Source organism: Suncus etruscus, chromosome 2, assembly GCF_024139225.1.
Source record: "Suncus etruscus isolate mSunEtr1 chromosome 2, mSunEtr1.pri.cur, whole genome shotgun sequence".
In the NCBI taxonomy this organism is placed as follows: Eukaryota; Metazoa; Chordata; class Mammalia; order Eulipotyphla; family Soricidae; genus Suncus; species Suncus etruscus.
In genome coordinates this window covers 71,049,983-71,071,894 of record NC_064849.1, presented here as the reverse complement: position 1 = coordinate 71,071,894, position 21,912 = coordinate 71,049,983, and the positions used below count along the sequence as shown (strand labels likewise).

Below are 21,912 nucleotides of genomic sequence, written 5' to 3'. Positions count from 1 at the left end.
ACTAGGTAAAACTCACTAAAACAACCGTGTTTATTGGACAATGATGACTGAAAAAGTATGACAGAGACTGTTGCACCATGAAAGAAGAGTTGGGGCTTTAATTCCTAACAAGAAGAAACTAAGGCATTTCATTAGAGAAGGACTTTTCTAAGTCAGTACTGCTTATGAATTGGCCTAGTTAGGAAAAAGAAATAGATGGAAAGGAAGCATGATGAAATGATTTTTAAGGAATATCTCATAGTAGACTTTAAAAAGAGCGTAGCTTGGGCCAGGGAGGCAACGGGATAATGAAGTAGATAGAACAAGATATATACATAAGTGGTAGAATTGAAGGGAGAGGTAGAGGCAGGTCTCAAAGAGTATGATAAAGCACTGGGAGTACAGGATGATAGGGGGGACAATAGAAGCCTACAATTCTATTGGATGGTGCATTCTGTTCACTTGCTTAAAGAAGGTAGATTTTTTTCATGGGTGGGGTGCTGAAAAAGGGACAGTAGCCTAAATAAGTTTGGAAACCTCAAATGATTCTCTAGAGATGTCTACAGTGAAGGGCCTTTAGAAGAGGAGGAACAGAACTTAGAAAAGGTGAATAAGTCATCAAGGAAAATATTTAGTATTAATTGTTTTAGGACTCATTTGGAGAGCTAACAATATTGTTAACTTTGACTCTCTAGAAAATTATCTGCCCTTAGGTTCATGTAGATCTGGGTATCTCTGGATATCATGGAATATAGGTAATAGTAGAATCCCTGAGATAGCTAGATGACCTAATTTAGGGAAAGCATAAGATGATGAAAGATAAAAAAGACATAGGTCTCAGGGATACCAACATTTATGGACAAATAGGGAGGAATGTTTGGCAAGGTTAATCACTATGAAATTTATCTTAGATATCATGGAATTAAAAGAATGTAATTATGCTAGCTGATCAACAGTCAGAAAGGCAGAATTCAAACCCAAATCTTTCCACATTTAGAATCTACCTGCTGAATATTTCATGTTTGTGAGTAAGAATTACTTATTAGTGTGTTTGTCTTAGCTAAGCTTTTTGACAAGTATTTTACATACATTATTTAAATTGCTGGAACAAAGTACCTGTAAACGAGCATTATTTTTACTGTATGAATGAGGAATCTAACATTTAGGAGAAAATAGCTAAGCTTCCCAAAGCTATACACCAGTAATACAGAACCTGCATTGACAGCCATTTTTTCCTCCTTGACCAGGCACATATGCTTAACCATTAGGGTTATATAGGTTAAGGTAGTAGTCTTAAATTTGGGCACTCATCAGAATGACCCAGACCCAGAGCTAAACATTTAGCTCCATTTTTTATCTTTTCTATCTTAACTCCAAATTTATCTTTCTAACTAGTTCTCAGATGATGAAATGTTGCTGGAGCAGGATTGTACTTGGAGAACCACTGAGTTGGTATAAAAGCAGAACTACTCTAACAAAAGAGAAAAATAAGCTCAAAACATCAAGACTGTGATAAGACACTCTAACTTTCCTTTTCATGGTACATGCCAGTCAGATATGAAGTTATTCTGGAATCTGGGTTTCTTTCCTTTGGTGGCTCTGCCATCTCCCTGAGAACCTGTCTTTTTCAATGGGTAGAAAACCATTTACTGCCTTCCTTACATCATCACGGCTTTTCCAAAAACAAAATGAGAAAGTGGAGAGAGAGAGTGCAGGGATTAAGGCACTTGCCTTCCATACAGCTTACTCCTGTTCAAATTCTGGGACTTATATGACCCCATGAGTTCAGAGTCAAGAGTATGTCCAGTGCATCACCAATTGTCTCCCTCTCCTGCAAAAAAAAAAATTAAATAAGTAAAGAGAGAGAAGAAATTATTTCAAGCAATGGTTTTCATACTTTTTTCTCTTTTGTTTGTAGTTTTATGTATTTATTTGGTTATGATTTGGGAACACACCCAGCAGCATTCTGAGCACCATCAGTGCTGGTGATTGAATCCAGGACTTCCTTATGGGAAGCATATGCTCAGCCCACTGAGCTGGTTTTCATCCTTAATGTACCTGCTGATTTGGTAGCAAGACTGTCCTCTTGCATTCAAACGTGATAGTTTGTGAAAACTTGATCATATAAGAAAAGTTGGCAATGCCCAGCAAACCATTTTTTTTATCTTTGGGCCACATCCTATGATGCTCAGGGTTTACTCCTGGATATGTGCTCAGAAATTACTCCTGGCTTGGGGGACCATATGGACTGCCAGAGGATCAAACCTTGTTTGTCCTGTGACAGCCATGTGCAAAGCAAACACCCTACCACTGTGCCTTCACTCTGGCCCTGGCAAACTTTTTTTTGATGGAAGTATGAAAGAAGGGATTTGGGAGATAGCTAATAAACTGCCATTAAAATATTCTGCTATCTGTGCTTTCACTTCTAAAACAAGCCATCAGCTATAAATGAGCTAATTCTTGCTTTCACGTTAACATTTGAAAACCACATAGTAAAATATGCCATGTTAAATTTTATTAAAAGATACTTTATTTGAGGGCCAGAGAGATAGCATGGAGGTAAGGCATTTGCCATGTATGCAGAAGGACAGTGGTTCAAATCCCAGCATCCCATATGGTCCCCTGTGCCTGCCAGGGGCGATTTCTGAGCATAGAGCCAGGAGTAACCCCTGAGCACTGCCGGGTGTGACCCAAAAACAAAAACAAAATAAAGATACTTTATTTGCCTGATCCTACCATTACTTAAAATCTACTTCTGACAATTTCCACGAATTTCATGCAAATCTGCATAGTTGACTCAGCAAGGTCTTCAGCAATCACAACCTTTCATTTACTTGTTAATCTATGTAGACAGATACAGATTTACGTACATATATACTAAATTCAGTTCATTCTCCATTCGCCCTAACTTGTTTGCAAGCTACATTCCTGGTCCCATCACTCTAGTTTTTCTACTTTAATGCCAGTGAGTCAACCTCTTTCCACCACAGCTCTTCTTGATCACCCTATAATGCTGCAGAGTCATAAAAGTACATTTCTTCTGTTTGCTTGTATTGGGCCACACACAGCAGTGATCAGAGCTTCTTTCTAGCTCTGTGTTCAGGGATCAATCCTGGCAACACTCAGGGCACCATATGGAATGCCAGGAATTGAACTCAGGTCAGCCACATGCAAGGCAAATGTCCTTTCCATTGTATTAACTCTCTGGCCCCGTTTTTTTGGGTGCTTTATGTCTTATTTTTGGTATTTTTTGGAAGGTATACAAGTATATTTCTTAAAGTCCCCATTACCTGTGTGCTCTGATTCTAGAGTATATTAACAATAATCCAATTTCCTTTTATCAAAAACAATAATAATAGCAACATGATCCTTTCCCTAAGCTTCTTCTGGATTTTTTGAAGGTAATTTCTAATTTGTGCCATGCAGTTATGCTTTTGTTTAGACTCTGATTCAGGGGCCGGAGTGATAATAAGGTGTTTGCCTTGCATGCGGCCAACATAGGACTGACCTCAGCTTAATTCCAAGCATCCCATATGGTCTCCTGTGCCTGCCAGGAGCGATTTCTGAGTGCAGAGCAAGGAGTAACCCCTGAGCACCCCAGGTGTAATCCAAAAAAAAAAAAAAATAGACTCTAATTCAGTGACGCATACTCTTATATTCAGTTGGGTTACTGGCTCAGATAGTGACTATGTCATAGGAGGAAAAGGGCAGCATAGTTAATGCTAGTTAAGCCTAACAAACTCATAAAAATGAATACAGTTTATATTAACCTTCACACTGGAGTCAAGGTCAAGTTAAGAATTGGCACATGAAGCTTGTCACAAAGAGTGGTAAATCCAGTTAGAGAAAGAACTACACTGACAACTATCATGACAATGGTAGTGAGTGAGAATTGCCCGTCTCGAATACAGGCAAGGGGTGGGGGAGAAGGGAGTTGGGGGACATTGATGGTAGGAATGTTGCACTGATGAAGGGGGTATTTTTTGTAACTAAAACCCCAACAACAAACATGTTTGTAATCAGGGTGCTTAAGTAAAGATATTTAAATTAGAAACAAAAAAAGAAATTGGCACATGGCTACAGCCAGATATAGTAGAAGAAATAGTTTGTCTTGCACGTGACAACCAAGCTCAATTCCTGGTACCTCAGAGAGTCCTTCAGAGCCCCACAGGAGTGATCCCTGCACATAAAACTGGCATGCAGAAAGATGAAAGGTTGCTTGCACTCTTTGGATAACACCTCCCATGGATTCTTGTCCACAACCCCTAATCTCTCTACTCATCAAAGAGCTTTATTCAATAACAAGATAACAACAAATACCAAGCATTCCTTGGGAGAAGAAAATGCTACAGGTACTGTAATAAAAAGTCCTGCCAGCCCCTAGCTGAGCTGTCTTTTCTAGAGGCTGATGAGAGAGAATAACTGGCAAGTAGAGCACTTGCCTTGCACACAGCAGACCTAAATTCAGTCCAGCACCCCATAGAGTAATTCAGTCTAAAGCCCCGTCAAAGTAATCACTAAACTAACAGAGCCAGGAGTGAGCTTCTGAGCACCATAACCAAACCCAAAATAAACAACAAAAAAAAAACAAAAGCATGATGTGATTTTCTGAGGGAAGAGAATAATTTTTACTTGATGGTGAATCATTAAAAGTGAAGCAGATGATTAAACTTAATGGAACCGCCACATTAAACTGAAATTAGTAAAAAACGTGCCTAGGGCAGCCTACAACCTTTTATTTGTTGTTATTTGCCTTTTTACAGTGGCCATGATGAATGACATCACAAAAGAAAAAATCCAATTAAAATCTAAGTGCTCAATAAACTCCTAATGTCTGGTTGTCACCGTTTTCTCTAGCACCAATGTCTTATGTTTCCTCGTTTTCTAAGAGAGAGAGAGAGAGAGAGAGAGAGAGAGATCTGGCCTCACAGGAGATTAATGGAGTAAAGGAGAGTGAGGAAGACCCCAAAAAAGATTTCTGGAGAGTTTTGTGCCAGACTCTTTGTCAACAGACACTGCATTTCACCAGGATGAGGTTAAATTGCTTTATTATCAGACAATGCCCGAGTGAGGAGATGCATTCTCCCACTCGTTTTCAAATATTGATAGATCAGAGAGGGGGGTGTGCAAAGCAATCCCTGTTCACACTTTTAGTGGGCGTCTCTGCTGCCCTTTTATATTGTCTCGGATGTTTGCTCTATAAGTCATAGAAATGGTCTCTCCTGACAGCTAAAAATAAGTTTCTGATTACTTTTACCTGAATAAATCTTGTGACCAGCTGTGGTATTCACCTACTAAGTGTGCCACAATTACATATTGAAAGTGATGAAGGAACCAACCAAGGGGAGTCTATAATCTAGCGAGATACCGAAGACAATAAATCACATGGGACGACAGCTCTTGCCACGGGGACTAGAATACTGGCTTTTGATAACAGATTTTACCCAAGAGATACTGGGTGTTTGGAAAATTGGGTTTTCTAAGTCCTCGCAACAAAGTTCTCAAAGTCAAAACCAGAGCAAAAACAGTTTATGAGGGTTGAAGAGCTGAACTGAATAACAACGCCTTAAAGCTGGAAAGCACTTGACATGTGTAAAACCCACATCATGCTCTCACTGTCCATTTCCATAGAGATTTTATGTATCTATAGTCTCTAGTGAGACTTTCATGACAGCCTTCACACATTATCCTGCCACGATCTGGTCCTATTTCACTCCTAAGAATCCTGTGTTGGGGAGGTTAAGAGACTCTTTTCTGACTTTTGAAAGAGAACCGGCCTAACCCATACAGAGATTTTACAGGTGTGCTGTCTTGTAGCTTTGCCAGGACACTCTCCATGGCAGTCCTGGAGCTCAGGTCCGATGGGCAGAGACTTTGGTTCCTTTCCTCAAGAGTTAATGAAATCGCTTTTTAAGAGCTCTCCTTGGTCATTAGAATCTGACGATGGAGAGTTAAACTTTCCCCAGTGGCTCTTTCTATGTAATCATGGTTTCAACATTTCCTTAGCATATCATATTACACAAATCATGGAGTGCTCTTGTTTGACATTTCTTATTGCATTTGTCTCACTTCTAAGCAATTTTCTTTCTGTTCCCATTCATCTTCCATTATTTCTGCCAAATTGCTTTCAAGGCTACTAATTGTGTGAATAATATCCCCTTCCTTAGACTTTGCTGTTAACTAGTTTTAGTGGTGCGGCATTAGACACTTTCCCAATCTCTGAAGACCAGGGGACTGTAAGAGGAAGCCTCTTGTACAACTCAAAGAATCCTTATCTCTGTTTCCTTTCCTGTGATTTTGGAAATTCTACATATGCTGGAGCTTTGGATTTCTAGACTCCATTAGGATAGATCTAACCAGCTCCTATTTCCCAAAGTGAGTATCTTAGGAAACTGTTCTGGGAAATATCAATTTTGAGTCACACTCCAAAATATTTTTGTACATGAAAGGTCTGGAAAGCCACAGTAAAATGAAATCAAGTAGAATATAAAACTGTAGGCACTCACCAATTTTAATATATTCATAGGTAGAGAGAAGCATGATGTGGATTTTAACTGTCCTATCATTTCCAGACTATACACTTTCAGGAAGTCTGGGTTAGACTGAGTTACCCATATACTATTAACAAAAGAGTTAGTAGACACTGAGTGTGTCATATAGTCTCAGGAAGAAGACACCAGAGTTCATTTATTATTATTGCTATTTATTGCTGTTATTGCTATTTACTATGTGGCAGTCCACATAACAAAGGCCACACTCTTTAAATGGAGTTGCAGTAAGGTGTGGATGAGCCCTCTTCTCAGTAGAACAATCTGTATGCATTGGATACTTACAACAGGTGTGAAAATAGTTCTCTAGTAAAAAGTGTCTTAAGAATGTGTGAAAAGCGTTAGCTTATCCAATGTATGAGATGTCTTCAAAAGTGTGACTTAAGTGGGGGAAACAGAGTGAAAGAAACAATAGAAACCAACTGTGAAAGTAATTCTTAAGATTATTTCCCAAGTAATGAAACACAGGCTAGTTTTCCCATTGGGATCACCTGCTTCAACGCTGGCTTCATTGAATTCTCTCCTTGACCCACACATTTCACTGACCGTTGATTCTATCAGATTCTATCAGAGTCTCTACTCGATAGACTTCAGGAATAGGAATGCCTCTTCAGGTTGCCCTCGTTTTCTGAATGTAGGGAATCTTTATGAAACCTTTCAGAAACTGAAATGGGGTAAAGCAAAGAAGATGGTACCATTCATTATATATGGAAACGTTTTAGCAGTCCCAGACTCCAAAAATAATCTACTAAATCATACCTAGCAATATATAAAACCTGAAACTGTGCAAACATAGAGCAGAGGCAGAAAACATTTATGATAACTTTGGCCTGTATAAAATAGCAATGATGTATGTAGCTCTCCTTCACTTACCAGAACAGGCAAGACAGCCCGTAGCAGACCAGGAGGCCGGGAGTTATGAGGGTGGTGTGTTGCTCAGTCCTCCATGGCTGACAGGAGATCTGGATGTTGAAGAGAGAGAAAGATGGTCCTGTAATATCTCATCATCATCCAAATCCATCAGACCAGGCTGGTCACACTACCTTCTGCTTAGTCTTATTCATTTGGCTCGCATAAATCATGGTAGGCACGCACACATCCTGCCATGCTGCCCTTAAAACTACATTCCCTCTCAGAATGAAAGTCAAACTTTCTGCTATTCGTCAATGGTAGCAAAAATCTCACACATACATGCACCCCGGTCCAGCCTTTTGCTGCTGTTCATTTTCCTTTCCATTCCACAAAGCATAACATGCCTATAAAATCCCGTAGGCTCTTCTGTTACCTGAAGTCACGGCTTGCAGAAAATGAACAAAGATAAAGCCCAGTGTTTCTCAGACAGTTCAATGGTTTGGCTCCTAGAGGCAGAGACACTGAGTGCAGTTTGTAGGGAAGGAGCTCAGAGTAGCCACCTCAAAGGCAAGGCCAATAACAGCTGGTGCTTTGTGGCCTTTGTTGCAAAAATCAAACGATTGGGTTCTTTCTCACTCGCCAAAATGGTGTATGTTTTTCTTGCCCTTTGCTTTTTAGTGCTTCTGGGGATCGAACCCAGAGTCTTAGACACATAAAGCAGGAAAGCAGGCACTTTATCTTTTGCAGAAAGACAGGTTTTCTATTTTTAGGCTGACTCGGTTTTTCAGGAAATCTTTTCCCACAATAAACTATAAACTTAAGGTTAAATGTTCTTGTTCTGAGTCACCTTTTATGTTAGCCAATTAAGGGATTTTGAGATATTGTCCGTGGCAATACTTAAGGTATTTCTCAAGTGCTTCTAGTTGAATTTAAGTAAATTTAAAATAACACATTTACCATTCCCCTCAAAAAATGTATTAACACAATGGTGCTAGACTCAAGGAGACTGACTGTTTTCCTTAAAATCTTTATCAAGACAGTAAAGTGCAGTAACAGACTGCATCTGGGTCTCTAATTCAAACAACAAACTCTGTGCTTCAATAGCACAAACTCTGCAATGGCTCTGCAATGGCTGTGTACATGAAAGGGAGATTAAGGGTTTACAAGTAGATGCAGCGAAAGCTTCATTCCTGACAAGTCATAATATCTTGGGCTGAATCAGAGATATATATGGCTGCTTTTCATGCAGCCAACCTAGGTTTCAATCCTTGGAACCACATGTGGTTCCCTAAACTTGACCAGGACCAAAAATAATTCCTGAGCACAGGACCAAAAATAATTCCCAAGCACCTCTGAGAGTGGCTCCCAAACAAAAATAGAAAAAAATGGGGGAAGTTTGCTATTGCTCGTTTTCCCTTTTTCAAAACAGGGTTTTCCATTTTCTCTTTTTTAAAACCGGATGGTTGGGGCTGGAGCAGTAGTAAAAGCAGGGAGGGTGTTTGCTTCGCATGCACATGGATGATCCAGTTTTTTTCCTCAGCATCCCTGATAGTCCCCCAAGTAATTACTGAGTGAAGAGCCAGGGGTAATCCCTGAACAAGCTGGGTGTGGTCCAAAAAACAAAAACAAAAAAATTAGGGATTATTCAATTTTTTAATTCAGTTCTGGTTTAAAACAGGCTATGTTTAAACATGACATTTTCCCTGCTTCAAAATAGGAAACATTGCATGTTTTTTCCAAACTTTGTTCCAGTTTCGAAATGCTCACTGATTATAAGGAAACATATATTAACAAATTTATTGAGGATTTAAACTAACAGTAAAACAGTTATTTGTATCCTTAGAAAAGATTGAATGAAAGTTAAAGTGCCATGCATCATAAAGACAAAAGCAGTTTAGGATCTTTTGTCTTGACTTTTACTTTCTTAATTTTTTTTTTCTACACTAGTTACATTCAGACCAAGATAGAGGAGATGGATCACTTAAATATATCCTTTCAGGAGATGGAGCAGGAGATCTCTTCATTATCAATGAAAACACAGGGGACATACAGGCCACTAGGAGACTGGACAGGGAAGAAAAACCTGTTTACATCCTTCGAGCTCAAGCTATAAACAGAAGAACAGGAAGACCCGTGGAGCCAGAATCTGAGTTCATCATCAAGATCCATGACATAAATGACAATGAGCCAATTTTCACCAAGGAGGTCTACACAGCCACTGTTCCCGAGATGTCTGACGTTGGTGAGTGGGGCTTAAGCCTATGGTGTTTCTCCTCTACTATAGCAAGTGAACAAAACAAAAAAAGAAAGATAAGAGTAAAATGTACTAAACTTATTGAATTTAGATGCAAAATATAGAAAGAGTCGTATTTCAAACTATATATGGGTACTCTTTGCAGGGAACACATGTCTCCAAATATTATTTAAGAATTACTAGGTTTTTTTGTTTGTTTTTTTTGGTTTTTGGGTTTTTTTGGGCCACACCCGGCATTGCACAGGGGTTACTCTTGGCTGTCTGCTCAGAAATAGCTCCTGGCAGGCACGGGGACCACATGGGACACCGGGATTTGAACCAACCACCTTTGGTCCTGGATTGGCTGCTTGCAAGGCAAACACCACTGTGCTAGCTCTCCGGGCCCAAGAATTACTAGTTTTGATGGGGAACATTTGGTGGTTGGAAGGTTGTACTGGTGAAGGGGGTGTATGTTTTTATAACTGAACCCCAAATATAAACTTGTTTGTAACCTTGGTGCATAGCAAAAATATTAATAAAATATGTATATATAACCCCCATGATAATTAGCATATATAAATTGAAAAAGATGTCAAACTTCCCCCCAAAAAAGTGTTTTAAGAAAATACTGTCAGGGGCCGGAACAGTGGCACAGCAGTGGTGCGTTTGCCTTACATGAGCATGACATAAGACAGACTGCGGTTTGTTCCCCGGTGTCCCATATGGTCACCTAAACCAGGAGCTATTTCTGAGCACATAGCCAGGAGTAACCCCTGAGTGTCACTAGGTGTGGCCCAAATATCAAAAAGAAAAATAAAACACTATCTCAGATTGGCAATGTGGTTCAAATTCAACTACACATGTGAGAGGCCCTGGACTCACACTCAATATCTAGCATGGCAATAGAAAAAAAAAATGAAGCAATATTTCCATTCACAGTGAATAACCAGTGGTAGTGGGAAGGAAGAAAAAAATAAATAAATCTCATCAATTTATTTTTCTTGTTCAATTACCATTGTCTTTTTTGCTTCTTTCATCACATATTAGTATTGAGCCACTGACAGGCACTCCCCATTAGAAAACAAAAGTCTGAATTTATGGCCCACACTTTAAAGTAATAACAGTTCACTGTTGCTCAAATTATCAGTTTAACTTAGGGGAAAAGAGTCAGTGGAGGGGCCGGGCGGTGGCGCTGGAGGTAAGGTGCCTGCCTTGCCTGCGCTAGCCTAGGACGGACCGCGGTTCGATCCCCCAGCGTCCCATATGGTCCCCCAAGAAGCCAGGAGCAACTTCTGAGCGCATAGCCAGGAGTAACCCCTGAGCCTCACAGGGTGTGGCCCAAAAACCAAAAAAAAAAAAAAGTCAGTGGAAAATGTTTTCAAAATCCATAAATAATATGCAAATGATATCTAAGGAAGTGGCTTTCAACAGTTTGTCCTTGGATTGATGCCGCAGGTGTGAAAAGGTTACAACCCACTGGCCTAGGGGATGTATCCTTTACTAATTGGCAGAAATTAAGAGGCTTTCATGACATTAATATGGTGTTCTATGCATAATTTTCTTCCCATTTTAAAAGTAATATATGTGCATTTAATTTGTTTAGATTGGGAGAAGGTAAGAAGAGTTTAAATTAAGAAAAAAGATTCCATTGGCAGCATTCTCAGGCACCTTTAAAGACTTCATGACAAGCTTAAAAGCATTTGTGTAAGGGTTCATTTTTTTTTATTTTCACTCAGAATTGATTTCAAAAGAACCAAATTGCATAATAAAAACTTTCCTATAATTCTCAGAATCAGAAACATTCCAGTTCACCGTCCCAAGACTTGGAAAACACCTAATGAAGGGGAATAATGTCAAACATTGGAACTGCTTCCTTGACATTTCTTATCTTGTTATTTGAAGTTACTTTTTAGTTTAGGCTTTTTAGTTCAGTTGTGTTTGAAATGTTCTAAACCCATCACTACATAAAAGTTACTGGAATTATTCTTTTTTTTCAGTATTGCTTTTGGAGTCTTACCTGGCAGTTTCTCAGGGGCTCAATGCTCAGGGGTCATTCCTGGCAGTGCTTGGGGGAAGGACAAGATATGGAAAAATAAATGCTGGCCTCCCAAATGCAGAGCATGCACTCCATCGTGCTGAGCTCTCTGTCTCTCCAGCCTCTGGTTGGAATTCTTTTTTCTATTTTGGGAGGACAAGGAGGGATGGGGAGTATTGGACCCCACAATGCCAGAGATCAAGTCTTGATCACTGATCAATGCCTTGACCACTTCCAGCAACCTATAATTAGAATTCTCTTTGGGAAAATTTATAAAGTTTTTTTCTTCAGGTGATTAAGGCAAAAAAGAATTAATAAAGGAAGGTATCACCAGAACTGACTGCATGTGAAAATTGTTACTGTGCCAACCATGAGAGGTGTCATTCATTTTTAAAGACATTATGATAGCATTAAATCTGTACTGTCAATGCTAACTGGCATGTCTTAAAGAAAGGGACAGTTACAATTATGTTCCTATTCATCATTATCTTAAATTAATACATCATTATAATGATACATGAAGTTATCTTAAATAAATTACTTAAAGGTAGTAGGACAATAAAGGATGATATAAATAAACTTTGTTGCCACACTAACCTGAATTCGTAACTAGTTCTATTAATAAGTAGCAAGATTACCCTTGGTAAATGGCTTGGTATCTCTGCTCCTCCAGCTCCATAGATATAAAAATTACATAGATATTAACCTCTTAGAGTGAACATGATATGAGATGAGAAACCAGGTATACACTATCTGGTAACTAATAAGTGCTCAAACATATTCATCATCTTATTCTAAAAACATTTAAATTGTGTCTTGATGTCAGGGAAGACTTCTCTATTAGCAATCACTTTTATATCATATGATTATTTCATTCTTCTATCTCCGTGCCAAATTTTAAGAATAGGGAATTTATCTCATACATTAAAATGGCACAGTCAAAACCTCCAAGTCTCACAGTATACTTGTTTAATAAATAGAAGATATTAGCAATTCAAATCTAAAAAATTCATGATATTCCCTAAGTAAAGTTTCCCTCCCCTTGTCATAGACAGAAACCCTGGCAGTATTCTTATTGCCTATCTGATCTGAGTATCAAAAGGTAACCAAGACATCCTTAATGATAGGATCCTACCTTTTCCAGAAGTCAAAGACCTTTTTGGAATCAAATGAAAAAAAAATCTATGAAATATGTGTAAGATATACTTGGTGATATTGACAAAATAGTTCCATAAATTTCATGAGGTTAAACAAAATTTTATACTAGCCAGTTATGCCCTTAAAATAAGAATGCTGGTCTGAGGACTTCAAGGGAAACTGCTCCTGTGCCTGTCTGTGTATCTGAATATCTGAAGGTCTCCTCAGAGGTCTAGGGAGCGCACCCTCAAAAAGCTGTCAACTAGAGACAGCAGAAGAGCATGGCTGCTCCGCTTTGCTTTGGGGCTGCACACTCTTTTTAACCAATAAATCCCACCACAACACGCAGGAAAAAAACACACAACAAGCGTGACAATGGGGAAACTTCGCAGGCAAACACCATGCACAGAGAATGAAGACAAAAGTTCAGATGACCTAATAAATTCCAAGCACCTGATTAACCTTTCAGATAAGGAACTTAAAATAGCAATATGGAAGATGATTAAAAAACTCAAAGAAAGCATAGATCGATCTGCAAACAACACAAAGACATAAATCAGAAAACTCCAAACTGAAATAACAGATCTGAAAAACACGGTCCCTCAACTGAAAACATCAATGGATGGCCTCACCAGTAGTGTAACAGCAGCTGCGGAGAGAATAGGAGTACTGGAAGATGTGATGCAGAAAAACTCAACACAGCAGAAGAAATTGGAAAAGAACCTTAAGACAAATAAACAGGCAATGGAAAAAGTACTCAAGAAGTGCAAACAGATGAAAATAGAAGTCTTTGATAAATTCAACAGAAACAACATAAGAATCATTGGTCCCAGAGACACAGGTAGGAGATCTCCAGAAAGACTCAACTGTCAAAGACATCATCAAAGAGATACTCCCAGAGTTAAAGACTACATGCAATCAAATCCTGCATGCCTGAAGAGTACCAGCTAAAAGAGACCCAAAGAAAAACACCCCAAGACATATCCTTGTTACAATGACAAATCCCACAGACAGAGATAGAATACTGAAAGCAGCAAGATCAAAAAGGGAAATTACATTCAAAGTAGCATCCCTAAGACTTACAGCAGACATGTCACAAGAAACTCTCAAGGCCAGAAGACAGTGGTGGGATATTGTGACAAGACTGAATGAAATGGATGTCTCACCAAGAATACTGGACCCAGCCCGACTCACGTTCAGGTTTGAAGGAAGGATACATAGCTTCATGGATAAACAACAGCTCAGAAACTTTACAGATGATAAACCAGCCTTAAAGGAAAAACTGACAGGTCCACTCTAAGACAAGAGAGACCAACAAACACAGCAAACTTATATACAAAGATGACATTAAATCCTATGACAATCATCTCCCTCAATGTCAATGGACTAAATTCACCAATTAAAAGACACAGAGTGGCAAAATGGGTCAAAAAGATGAATCCAACCTTCTGCTGCCTACAAGAAACACATCTGAATAGTCAGAACAAACATAAACTCAAAATCAAAGGCTGGAGGAAAATTATCCAAGCAAACAACAGCCTCAAAAAAGCTGGGGTGGCCATATTAATATCTGATGACACCAACTTTATACTTAGAAAAGTGGTAAGGTACAAAGATGGACACTATGTACTAATCAAGCGATATGTCCAACAGGAAGAAATCAGACTATTAAACATATATGCACCCAATGAGAGACCAGCAAATGATCTAATACAGTTACTGACAAATCTGAAAGAACAAATCAATAATAACACAATAATTGTGGGAGACCTCAACAAGCCCTGTCAACACTTGATAGGTCAACCAGACTGAAACCCAACAAAAACATACTAGCCCTGAAAAGATTAATGGAAGAAAGAGAACTAGTATATATATATATATATATATATATATATATATATATATATATATATATATATATATATATATGGCACTCCATCCCAAAAAACCTGGATATACATTCTTCTCCAATGTAGATGGGTCATTCTCCAGGATAGTCTACATGCTAGCACATAAAACATACCTCCATAAAATCAAGAGGATAGAAATCTTGCAGACTACCTTTGCTGACCACAAGACTCTGAAATTAGATGTGAACTACAAAGGCACACAGAAGAAAAACTTTAACAATTGGAAATTAGACACCCTGCTAATGAACAACCAGTGGGTCTGAAATGAAATCAAAAAGGAAATCAAAACTTTCCTGGAAACATATGATAATAAAGACACGAACTGCCAGAATCTATGGGAAACAGCAAAAGCGGTCTTGAGAGGAAAATTTATAGCTCTACAAGCACACATCAGGAAGGAAGAAGGGGCATACCTAAATAACTTAATAATGCAGCTCAAAAAATTAGAAAATGACCAACAAAAGGAACCAAAAATAGGGAGACAGAAGGAAATAACAAAGCTGAAAGCAGAAATCAATTAAGTAGAAATCCAAAAAACAAACCGAAAGATCAACGAAAGCAGAGTTGGTTCTTTGAAAAAAAATAAACAAGATTGATAGACCACTGGCAAAACTAACAAAGAAAGAGAGAGAGAGAAAGAAATCTGATAACCTGTATTAGAAAAGAAAAGGGGGAGATCACGACAGATATTGCAGAGATCCATAGGGTAATCAGAGACTACTTTGAGAAATTTTATGCTACTAAACATGAGAACCTAGAAGAAATGGATAAATTCTTGGACACTTATAACCTTCCACATTTAAGTAAGGAGGATGTAGCATATCTAAACACCCCCATCACTACTGAGGAAATTGTAACTGTAATCAAACATCTGCCCAAAAAGAAAAGCCCAGGCCCAGATGGTTTTCCTAATGAATTTTTTCAAATCTTTCAAGGGGAGCTACTACCAATCCTAGCCAGGCTCTTCCATAAAATTGAAAAAACGAGAACACTCCCAAACAGCTTTTATGAAATCAACATCACCTTGATACCAAAACCAGACAGAGATGCTGCAAAAAAAGAAAATTACAGACAAATATCCCTGATGAATGCTGATGCAAAAATCTTCAACAAAATCCTGGCAAATAGGATCCAGTGCATCATCAAGAATATTATAAACTATGACCAAGTAGGTTTCATCCCAGGAATGCAAGGATGGTTTAACATTAATAAATCTATCAACATCATACACAACATCAACAAGAAGAAAAATAAAAATCACATCATATCAATAGATGCAGAGAAAGCATTTGATATGGTCCAACACCCACTCTTGATTAAAACTCTCAGCAAGATGGGAATGAAAGAATCCTTTCTTAATCTAGTTAAAGCCATCTACCAAAAGCCAATGGCAAATATTATCCTCAATGGAGAAAAATTAAAAGCCTTTCCTCTAAATTCTGGTACAAGACAAGGCTGTCCGCTCTCACCACTCCTCTTCAACATAGTATTGGAAGTGCTTGCTATAGAGATCAGGATACATAAAGATATCAAGGGAATTCATATAAGAAAGAAAGAAGTCAAGGTCTCACTGTTTGCAGATGACATGATACTCTATTTAGAAAACCCTAAAGACTCTACCAAAAAGCTTCTAGAAACAATAAACTCATATAGCAAGGTGGCAGGCTACAAAATTAACACACAGAAATCAATGGCCTTTTTATACTCCAATAATGATAGGAAACAGAAGGAAGTCAAGAAGGCAATCCCATTTACATTACTGCCACACAAACTCAAATATCTTGGAGTCAACTTGACCAAAGACGTGAAGGACCTATACAAAGAAAACTATAAAGCCTTGCTCTAAGAAATAAGAGAGGACACACAGAAATGGAAACACATACCCTGCTCATGGATTGGCAGGATTAACATCATTAAAATGGCAATACTCCCCAAAGCATTATACAGATTTAATGTGATCCCCTTAAAAATACCCATGACATTCTTCAAAGAAGTGGATCAAACACTTATGAAGTTCATCTGGAACAATAAACACCCTCGAATAGCTAAAGCACTACTAGGGAAAAGGAAAATGGGATCCATTACTTTCCCCAACTTTAAACTGTACTACAAAGCAATAGTTATCATGGTATTGGAATAAAGACAGACTCTCAGATCAGTAGAATAGGCTTGAGTTCTCAGACAATGTTCCCCAGACATACAATTACCTAATTTTTGACAAAAGAGCAAGAAATTCTAAGTGGAGCAGGGAAAACCTCTTCAACAAGTGGTGCTGGTAGAACTGTTAGCCATTTGCAAAAAAGCGAACATAGACGCCCAGTTAACATTATGTACAAAGGTAAAATCCAAATGAATTAAAGACCTTGATATCAGACCTTATACCATAAGGTATATAGAACAACACGTTGGTAAAATACTCCATGACATTGAGACTAAAGGCATCTTCAAGGAGGAAACTGTACTTTCCAAACAAGTGGAAGCAGAAATCAACATATGGGAATACATTTTAAGCTGAGAAGCTTCTGCACCTCTAAAGAAATAGTGCCCAGGATACAAGAGCCACCCACCGTGTGGGAGAAACTATTCACCCAACACCCATCAGATAAAAAGCTAATATCCAAAATATACAGGGCACTGACAGAACTTCACAAGAAAAAAAACATCTAATCCCATCAAAAAATGGGGAGAAGAAATGAACAAACCCTTTGACAAAAAAAGAAATACAAATGGCCAAAAGGCACATTAAAAAATGCTCCTCATCACTAATCATCAGGGAGATGCAAATCAAAACAATGATGGGATACCACCTCACACCACAGAGATTGGCACACATCACAAAGAATGAGAACAATCAGTGCTGGCGGGGATGTGGAGAGAAAGGAACTCTTAACCACTGCTGGTGGGAATGCCCTCTAGTCCAACGTCTATGGAAAGTGATATGGAGATTTCTCCAAAATCTGGAAATTGAGCTCCCATTCGACCCAGCTATTCCACTCCTACGGATATACCCTAAGAACACAAGAATACAACACAAAAACCCCTGCCTCACACCTATATTTATTGCAGCACTATTCACAATAGCCAGGCTCTAGAAACAACCAAGATGCCCTTCAACAGACAAATGGCTAAAGAAACAGTGGTACATATACACAATGGAATATTAAGCAGATGTCAGGAGAGATGAAGTCATGAAATTTTCCTATACATGGAGGTCCATGGAATCTATCATGCTGAGTGAAATAAGTCAGAGGGAGAGAGAGAGAGACGTAGAATAGTCTCACTCATGTAAGGGTTTTAAGAAAAATAAGTCATTTTTGCAACAATCCTCAGAGACAATGAGAGGAGGTCTGGAACTTCCAGCTCACTTCATGAAGCTCACCACAAAGAGTGGTGAGTGCAGTTATAGAAATAACTACACAGAGAACTACCATAATCATGTGAATGAATGAGGGAACTGGAAAGCCTGTATGGAGTACAGGTGGGGGTGGGGTGGGATGGAGGGAAATTTGGGACATTGGTGGTGGGAATGTTGCACTGGAGAAGGGGGTGTTCTTTATATGACTGAAACCTAATCACAATCATAAATGTAATCAAGATGTTTAAATAAAGGAAAAAAAGAGTTAAAGAGAAAAAAATAAGAATGCTGGTCTAGATTCTAGAGACATAATGTCAGTGCTTACTTGTCTTGCATAAAACCAACCCTAGTTTGATTGCTGACACTGCATATTGTCTCCCAAGCATCTCAAAATTCCTAGATCTGTAACCACAGAGCCAATAATAATCTCCTAGTACTGCCAAGTGTAACCTCCAAACTGAAGGAACCTGGGAACATTGATGGCATGATTGTTACTGGAACATTGTATGTCTAAAATTTAATTATGAATAATTTTGTAGGTCATGCTATAGTGATAAAATAATTTTTTTAAATAGTGATCTAAAACATTATAACTTTTTTCACTATGTCAACCTTTCATCATCTTTGAAATCAAAGACTACAGATAGGTTTGCCCTCCTGTTCCAAATAATTACTTAATGCAAAGCTACCTTTTCTAATGGTTATCATATAAATGTTTTATTGCTGGTGCTATTATTTAACTAATAGAACCCCAATATAAATTAGTTTAAATATCTTGAATGTTTATTGGCCAAATTACTTAAGAAATCTTTGGAAAAATATCTCCCTAGCTTCATTTCTTAATCACCTATGTCCTCAGTCAGGCATCTCCAAAGTCACAGAAACATTGCTGCTTCCACAGTATACATATCAGCACATTATAGTTTTAAAGAAAGAAAAGCAGTGGTATAGAACTTCTAGCAAAATCATATGTGGCCCCTTATTAGACAACCTCCCCAAACTTATCCAACTGACTGAAGCCCTATCATTTGGAAAAAGTCACATTAAGAAGTCCACTAAGTCTCATTCTTGGATATGACCTAGAGTCATGAACATATTCATGTTTCTCTCTCTTTTTTTTAATATGAAATCTTTATTTAAGCACCATGATTACAAGCATGGTTGTAGTTGGGTTTCAGTCATAAACAGAACACACCACATGTTTCTCTCTTACCCAAACTTTCTTTTACTTAGTAGTGTTGATCATATTCATTCAGAGTGAGGAACCCAAAGTAATTTGGTATTCTACTCATTCTTTCTTTGCCTTGATAGAATTGTGTACAAATACAGTTATGCTTCCCCTTTATGTGTATATAGCACGGAGTCACTATGGAGCCTTAATTTATTTTCACTTCATGATTCTGTCATTACAGGCACCTTTGTGGTCCAAGTCACTGCAACTGATGCTGACGATCCAACATATGGAAACAGTGCTAAAGTGGTCTATAGTATCCTGCAGGGGCAACCTTACTTTTCAGTGGAATCAGAAACTGGTTAGAACTCCTTTTTAATCATATTTTCAATTTGTAATTTTAATAGACATGCTCAAATGAGCTAGCATATTTTCTAAGAAAATCAATTAGTGTGATTGAAAAATTTTGTAGTCATCTGCCAAACACCATGATATATTTGTAATTATGATACCCGGATCATTTAATTAAGAAATCAGACTGTGTATCTTCCATACACCATGTTGATAAAAGGCAGACTCAGAAAGATCATGTGTGACTTGATTTTTCTACTTGAGGATAAAATTAAGAGACCAAGCTCCTCAAAAACCAACAGGACTACTTATGAATACTTTGATTTTTTTTTTAAGTCTAGTTGACAGGGTTGCATCTCTCTATCCTGTTCTGGAACAAGGTGTTAATAATGAAATTTGTCTGGTTTAGTGAAATGTAGTAATGTTATGAATCACTTCCAAGTGGTTCGCCAATTCCTTTAGATCTGGTATAGAATCTGTCATGTTCCCATCCTTTTGCAAAAATTATTATGAATGAGAATCAAAATTGAAATCAGTTCCCAAATGGGATGGCTATAGTCAATCAGAGATTCTTACTGGCCTGTTCAGAGCATGTGCAAAGACTAAACTTTAGTTGTGATATGCCCACTGAAACTTTGCATTATTTGCTATCACATTATTGTGAAATTTTTCCTGACTGATGCAATGCTAAAGATGCATTGCCTTAATAGAATCCTCTCATCAATATCTCATTTTTCTATACTTTCTCCCAAAAATTACAAAGCTTATGATAAAATTTTCAGTAGGCATTGTTTATACTGCATAGTAAATTTTATACATATTGTGGCTATCCGTTAAAAGTTGGGTTCCTTTAATACATTGTTTGAGTGTCCCATTATTGTCAGTAGAAATCAAAATCTTCTAGGCTACTATCTTCAGTGGGAAATTGGTATGTTAAAAAGGCAATGAACTTGGAAAGGATCCCAAGGAGAAAGAAAATGTAAAATTGAAAAAACAATGAGATTGAAAAATTACAATTATTTAACATAAAAGACAAAAGGTTAAAGTGATGTCCTGTGTTTAAGTAGAGAAGTACTGTTATTTGGAGAACTGAAAGCAGCCGTACTTGCACTGAACTCAGCACGATGAGAATAAAAATGGCCTGTTGTCTGAGGTATTCTTGTTAAAAATGAAAAAAGATATTTTTAGCTTCATTAGTTGTTAAGCTCTGGAATGTGCTACCAGATAAAGTTAGATTGGCTTCTCCAGTGATTTTTGAAAGAATGTTAAGTATAAAAGAACTTTAACCATAAATCTGACATAGAGATTAGGCAAACTCTTCAAAGTTCTTTTAACTCACTATTTTAGGACTACCTATGTAGAGATAAAGTTAACTTAATTTAAAAAATGCTGGTCATCACTGGGATCAGTTGAACTAATGTTCACACCAGCTTTTGGAAAACTTAAATTCTCTAGAATGATATAAAATAATAATTATGAGAGAATTGATTCCATGTTTTCTTAAGATCATAATTTTATAGTTTATAAGACACTCAGAACATTCATAAAGGAGAGTATATTTGCTGAGTAATTAGTCATTTTAATAAAATATAACTCAAGAGCCAATCCAAGCTAACAATTTCCTCATAATATACCTCAATGTCTTTTATTAAGCTTTTATAGTAGCAAACATCTGTACCACATGCCAAATCATATTTTGCTAAGTCATCTCATACACTTAATATTTTCTCAAGACCTTTGCAGGTTTGATTTGTGTTTATTTATGCTAATACTATATGTGTGTTGTTTAAATCTATCTCCAGTAGAGTTGAAAGTTTTGTCAATAGAAAAGCACTTTATGACATCAGCATAGTATTTTGCCTGCTGTGGGTGATAATCCATATCTGCATAAATAAGTAATTCTATATACTCTTTTAAGACCTTGTTTTCCACTTACGAATTACAAATCCGTAGGTATCATCAAGACAGCTTTGCTCAACATGGACCGAGAAAACAGGGAGCAATACCAAGTGGTGATTCAAGCCAAGGATATGGGCGGCCAGATGGGAGGTTTATCGGGGACCACCACCGTGAACATCACGCTGACAGATGTCAACGACAATCCTCCCAGGTTTCCCCAAAGTAAGAACAGATGATTGAATGGATTTTCTCTGTGGATTTTTGTGAAACTCTAAAGAATGGTATTATTCTTCCTTTACTGTCAAAATCAATAAATTTAGAAGAGAGCAAGCACTTTTATTTAACATGACTGGAGCTAAAGAAATAGTATATAGCAGGTAGGACCCTTGCCTTGCATGTGACCAACTAGGGTTTAGTACTTGATCCCATGTGATCCTCAAGC

At 37.8% G+C, this 21,912-nt stretch overlaps 1 protein-coding gene across 1 annotated transcript in view; it reads left to right on the top strand.

Moving 5' to 3' along the window:
* CDH6 (cadherin 6) overlaps positions 1–21,912 on the top strand; it is a 163,571-nt gene that overhangs the window by 116,249 nt on the left and 25,410 nt on the right. The window contains exons 3-5 of the mRNA XM_049768603.1: positions 9,327–9,621; positions 19,462–19,581; positions 21,525–21,692. Of these exons, the coding sequence (XP_049624560.1) occupies positions 9,327–9,621; positions 19,462–19,581; positions 21,525–21,692 (583 nt within the window). The remainder of the gene's footprint in view (positions 1–9,326; positions 9,622–19,461; positions 19,582–21,524; positions 21,693–21,912) is intronic.